We start from the raw sequence: 6,102 nt of genomic DNA on the forward strand, positions 1-6,102 counted from the left end.
TCTATCTTCCAATCCCATGTCTTCAACTTCCCAATCATTACGGAATGGGATTGCTTTGCAAAAAGTAAAAGGACTAATGATAATAGTTATTGAGGTATATTTTTGGTACTTAGCAACAATTGTTTTGTATTCTTTAAGGAAAGAGGCAAAGAAAGCAACACAATGAGCATGAAATTCAACTACTAAACAAGAATTTTATTATACATTGGCTCATCTGCTGTGTGCGTGTTCTGCATTTTCTTTACCTTCACAGTTTTCTTATTATCTACTCATGACTGATGTATAGTGTACCAGAAAACAGAAAAAAGACTGATGTATAGGACTAAAATGATTCTAATTCACAATTAAATTAACATCTATGGTTGTTAAGTGGGTGTAGGACAATTGATTTCACAAGAGACACCACTAGAATGAAGGTCACCACAGGAAAGAAAAAGAAAAATTACTAGAAAGATATGGAAATTCTATTTCATTACAGATGGTAACATGGAATTTTAGAGTGGATACATAAATTTTCTTCAAGGCAAAATTGAACTGGGGATGATAATATCCCCAATGTTATTGTGCCATGGATCAGCCAGGTGAGTTGCCAAGTTCTCCAACGGTCCAGTTCCTGGGTAAGCTGATTGTTGCACACAGAATCCCACAAATGCCAACAGTGCTAGCCGACCTACACATCAAATTTTGCTCAAATCAATTAATCCTATTGAACGAGCTCCCAGCCATTGATACAATATCTTAGTAACAGTTGTAAATTAAGATTTAATCATAGCCGTCCATTTGAATGGAGCCCATTACTATGGATAAACAAGATCTTGCAGTTGAAACCAGTAGGAGTTTAAGAGGTACTAACCATTCTTGATTTCTTTGACCTTGTATTCATGGAACTTTTTAGGGTCCTTGGAGTAGCCCAAAGGATCAAAAGCACCACCAGGGTACTTCCTCTTCTCAGGATCTTTCTCCATGCTGCGTTGGTGCTCAACGAAGGAAATAGCTAGGAACTCGATGATCAAAATGGTTGGGAGGGTTCCCCATGGAACTGGTTGGCCCAAGTAGGTAGCTTGACCACCAGGAATTGCAGCCCACTCTTGTGCCTTCACCCAGTTGCCCAACCCCAAGGCCTCTGGTACTAGGATTCCAGGCTGAAACATTCCATCCAAATCAATTACTGTGAACAAACCTTGAACTACAGAACAGAAAAAAAAAAAAAAAAATTGAAACAGGCAATTCCAAGAAAGCTAGATTAAAAACTTACAACTGCAAGCATAGCCCATCTGCAGTGGATGAGTTCAGACTCCTTGAATCTCTCAAGGTTCTCGGGGACCTCACCTAGACGAAGTGGGTCGAACCCGAAGTCACTGAAACCAAAAACAAACGAAAAAGAACACATCAAATACTTGGTGATATTTCGTTCATTTCTTTTTTCTACTCACAGATTAATACTCCAAGATTGTAAATTGCTTACCCAGGCGCCGAGCCATCGAGATAAGGAGGGCGGGGCTGGCCAGGCATCCAATCAGCAGACATTGTGATACGAGAGGAGCCATTGACACTAGGAAGAGGGATTGAAGAAGCGAATTTGGACTTAGAAGATGAGAGAAGAGAAGGGAAAGCAGTGGCTATTCCACAGCTCATCAATGTGTTGGTGGCCATTCTCAGAATCTGAAACTGGGTTGCTGAGAATGGATGAGCTAGTGGAGGCAAGCCTTTTCAGGAGAGTACAAAGTTTACGGAGAAGAAGATGCGGGCAAAATCTAAATAGGGATTGTTATTGGCTAAGGAGACTTGGTTAGGATATGTTATTGGGCCACGTAGGATTCGTCAATCCAGTTTCAAGGCTACGTGGAATATCAGGTACACGTGTGGTGGAGGCTGAGTGGAATGAAATCTACAATCCTTTTTCCGAGAAAAAGAATATGAATTTGAAAAAAAAAAAACTATTTCAAATTAAATACAGTTTATTGCTATTAACTGTATTAATAGACATTAGTTATTTTATTTAATTATTAATAATTAAATACTTATATAATAATTTAAATTAAAAATATAAATTAACTGTAAAATATAAAAATAATAATATAAATTTTTTAATCCAAATTAAAATATTTTTTTAATAATATTTTATAAATTATTCTTTAAATATTATATCACTAAATAATAATATTATATCACTAAATACAATTATATTTAATTATTTATATAAATGTATTTAAGTAATACAAACTTTCTAAATCTAAATTTATCCAAAATCCATTTATACACCACTTAATTCCGATTCAACTAAAATGAATATCTAAAAATATTCAATCCATTATCGTCTTTGTAACACTAGAAGAAAAATGGTCATTTGGTCATGACTAGAAAAATCAAATATGAAGTCAAGGAAATTGCTCCAAAGTTCACTTCTTTGAGTAAAGATATACAAGATAATACAAGGATGCAATAATAGTATTGCAGCAACACATTGTATAAATATGTTAGTAGTTTTTAGATATCAAGAAAACAGACTACTCAGAAGATTTCTCAAGTGCAAGAACTTGTTCATGAAAGAGAACTTGTGAAACTATACATGCCACCTTGCTGTGGAGTCTGGGACTTGAGTCAGTAGAGTAAATTTTCCTTTAAACTCATTTCAAATGAAATCTTATATAAAATAATAAACTATTTATTAAGAGAAAAAAATAATTCAAGAAAATTTTCCACATATAAATACAAGAATTAAAGTTAAAAGAAAATAATTTTATAAAATTAACAAATTTTCACTATAAGTTTAAATTTATGATCGTTATTGATGAGTTTTTATTTTCTTTAAGCATTATATGATCTTTTCATTATCAATTTTATCAAAGACAATTTTCTTAATAATCAATAAATAATTTAATTAATCTCAGTTCAATTCGACAGTAAATTTTTCATAATTTTAATTATAAAAAAAAAATACTCTTTCAGTACTTGGAGTTGTAATAAATAATCTCAATACCAATTTTACAAATAAGTAAAGTAATGATATATATATAAAAGAAAATATTTTTTTAATTTATCTTTATTTTATTTGATGATATTTCAATTTTATATAATTATTTTAAAAAATTAGATTCTTTTTATTTATTAATTTTTTAAATGGAGTCATTTATGACTTTTGGATGAAATATATATATATATATATATATATATATATATATATATATATATATATATATATTCATGAATTTAGTGGGTTAATTGACTCACTGTAACAGGTGCAAATACACTTGTAAATCCGCTCTTCATAGAAGCTATTGAACATCAGTTCACTTGCTTGTTTAGTATAACCCGAACAATACCTAGCCAGGTACTAATATGGAAAGTTAACCATTAAAGTAGATTTATGGGCATAAATCTCAAAGTAAGTGCTGAGCACATCGAGATTCTCATTACTAATTTCATTAATTAACATAATAATTAATATTATTTTATATATTAGAATAATATAAATTAAAGTATAATATAATATAAAATTAGAGTATTAAATAATTAATTTTTAAAAAATTAAAAATTAAATATAATATAGTTTAAAATTTAGTTATTAAATAGTAAAATTTTTAAAATTTAGAGATTAAAATATAATATAAAATAAAATTCAAAAATGGAATCGTAAATTTTCCAAAATTGAAAATTGCTGAACTTGAGACATAGGATACAACGACACGTCGTGGGATATCCTTTAACATTAAGTCTCTTACCATGATCTACAAATCCGTACAAATAGAAATACCTATACTGCGTTCTCCGCTTAACAGCAAAGACGAAGAAAGTCGTATCTACTCTCTCCAACCCAACAACACCAAATCACCTATACATTTTCCACCTTCTCCAACCTTCCATCTTCTCTTCTAAACTCTCGTTTCTTCATTATGAGCTCGCCGGCGATATCTGGAGTAATCTCTCTCTCTCTCTCTCTCTCTCTCTCTCTCTCTGTGTTTGTTTGGTATAGTGGGTGTTGGATCTCGAATTTGATCATAAGATAATTGCCTAATTGTATTTTTCCCCCCTTCCTTTGGATCTAACTTGAGCTGACTAGCTTAATTTAAATTTTTTAAACTTGCCTTCGATTGAGATTGGTTTGATTAATATGTTTATAGCTTTTGTTAATGGGCAGGGCACCGGTTTCTTTACTGGATTCACGAGGCTATGCAAGGGTCTGGCTGTGGTTCTTGTTGCCGGTCACATTGTAGTTCAGATTTTGCCTCCTGCTGTTTCATATCTCGCTCTTATTCCTGCCAAGTAAATTTCAATTTGCAAATCAACTGTATTTCTGTTGATTTTTTTTTATTTAATAAAACATAAAATGAATTATGCACTTCAGTTTTTATTGCCAAGTGGTAATTAGAGAAAACAGTGCATAGCGTAGCATGGCATAGTTGCGTACGCAGCTACACATTATCTATTGAGTAAGGAGTTTCATGGAACTGTTATTGCTCTCGTAATTAGATATGGGATTTCCCCCCCCTTGTTTCCAAGCATTTCCTGAAAATTGAGGATTCAGAATAAGTGGCCTCCAGCAGTAGGTTGGGTAATACTAGTGAAGCAGAATATCCTAAAATTCTTAGTGGTGAGCAGCACAATAAAAAACTACTTTTTCCTTTTGCTTAAGATAACATAGATTTGGTCATTAAAGTTTCTATATGTATATTTTAATGAGGTTGGAAATTCCATTGTTGAAATTCTGATTTTGAGATTTATTAATTAGTTGAATCCTTGTAGATCCATAAATTCAATTCCATTGCAGAGATCTGTACCTTAACATGATTAGACTGAAGTCCTTTTGTTGGTAATTTTGGTTCATGATGAAGAATCACAAAAATGGGTGCATATCCCCAATAAAGAGAAAAGGTTATGGGAAATCCATGAGGTGAATCAAGTTATGAAACTTTAAGTGTCCTAAAAATGAAAATACAAGAATTTAGAAGAGTATGCTAAACAATTGGATCAAGACCCAGAAGTAGAGTTAGCAGAATCACATACTGAACTACTGACATGCAAGTTGCAACCCAACACCTTCAATGGTGTTATTCTCTCATCTTCTGAGTACCCTTATTTGGAAATGAAGTAACATTTCTAATGTTTTAATTCCACTATTCTTCCCTGATCTTTCATTCCAACAGTCCACTAGTTTAACAGCCAAACATTACATGATCCAATTCACCTCAGTTCATTGGCAAAGTAATATGACCAAAGTGATTGGAAGCTTTCACATACCATGGGGGACCCTTATTCTTTAAAATATTAACTTCATCTTTTTACACATTTTTGCTATGTTACTCGTAGACTTAGGATGTATTTGGTATAAGGTTAAAAAAATTAATAGTTAGATGGTACCTTCGTAAGTTTTAACCTTTAAAGAGGTTAATTATTAACCTAACCCCCCCTCCTCCCCTAATGTTAACATTTAACTCTTCTTGTATAAATATTAATGAAGTGAAAAGTTAACTTAGTTTTTTTAAGTATCCAAATAACATTAATAAGAGGTTAAAAGTTACAAGGGTAATAATTACCCCTTATCAACATCATACCAAACGCCCCCCTTAGTTGTAGCCTAGTATTCAAATACCTACCTCTTAGTTGAGGAGGCTAGGGTTCCAATTCTAAAGCTCCACTCTCCCTTCTCTTAAATGAAAAAAATCAAGAAAAAAAATATTGTTGGGCATAGTTGCACAAAGATAGCAAATCCATTTATTCCATAGAGGTTAAGGTTCTGAAAATGTAAAATGTAGAATTTCTTTTAAAAAGTTACTAAATAGTCAGTTATATGGATATGGACATTTTTGAGAAGTTGGAAGGTGGAAACATGATGATATTTTGTTCAAATGTAAGGTTCCACATCATGTTCGAACTCAGGTGTATGTAATTTAAGAATTCTACTTCAAAACATTGCTTGTTTAATGAATGAATATTAACTAGATGATTGTAGTTTATTAAGGAGAGTATATAGTTGAAAACTACACGTGTGCCTGCTCAGTTTGATGCTTCAGATGGTCACTGCATAATGTATTTGCTTTCTAGATATGTGTTGTTTGATATAGTTTCAATCTATAGCCTCATACTCAAAAGCTCTCGATACAC

General features: G+C 32.1%; 1 protein-coding gene and 1 long non-coding RNA gene across 2 annotated transcripts; one reads left to right on the forward strand and one right to left on the reverse strand.

Annotated features, from left to right (window-relative positions):
- Positions 1-317: 317 nt before the first annotated feature.
- On the reverse strand, positions 318-1,733 carry LOC110650579 (chlorophyll a-b binding protein 6, chloroplastic). The gene is made up of 4 exons (XM_058133438.1): positions 1,466-1,733; positions 1,256-1,358; positions 854-1,142; positions 318-670 (listed from the first exon to the last, which is right to left on the reverse strand). The coding sequence occupies exons 1-4, from the start codon at positions 1,651-1,653 to the stop codon at positions 519-521; spliced, it is 732 nt and encodes a 243-aa protein (XP_057989421.1). The 5' UTR covers positions 1,654-1,733; the 3' UTR covers positions 318-518.
- Positions 1,734-3,671: 1,938 nt separating this feature from the next.
- LOC131172522 (uncharacterized) lies at positions 3,672-4,397 on the forward strand. Its single transcript, XR_009143038.1, has 2 exons — positions 3,672-3,917; positions 4,139-4,397. It is a non-coding gene; the product is annotated as an uncharacterized LOC131172522 (long non-coding RNA).
- Positions 4,398-6,102: the final 1,705 nt, after the last annotated feature.

The sequence above is a fragment of the Hevea brasiliensis genome, chromosome 14 (assembly GCF_030052815.1).
Source record: "Hevea brasiliensis isolate MT/VB/25A 57/8 chromosome 14, ASM3005281v1, whole genome shotgun sequence".
NCBI classification, from domain to species: Eukaryota; Viridiplantae; Streptophyta; class Magnoliopsida; order Malpighiales; family Euphorbiaceae; genus Hevea; species Hevea brasiliensis.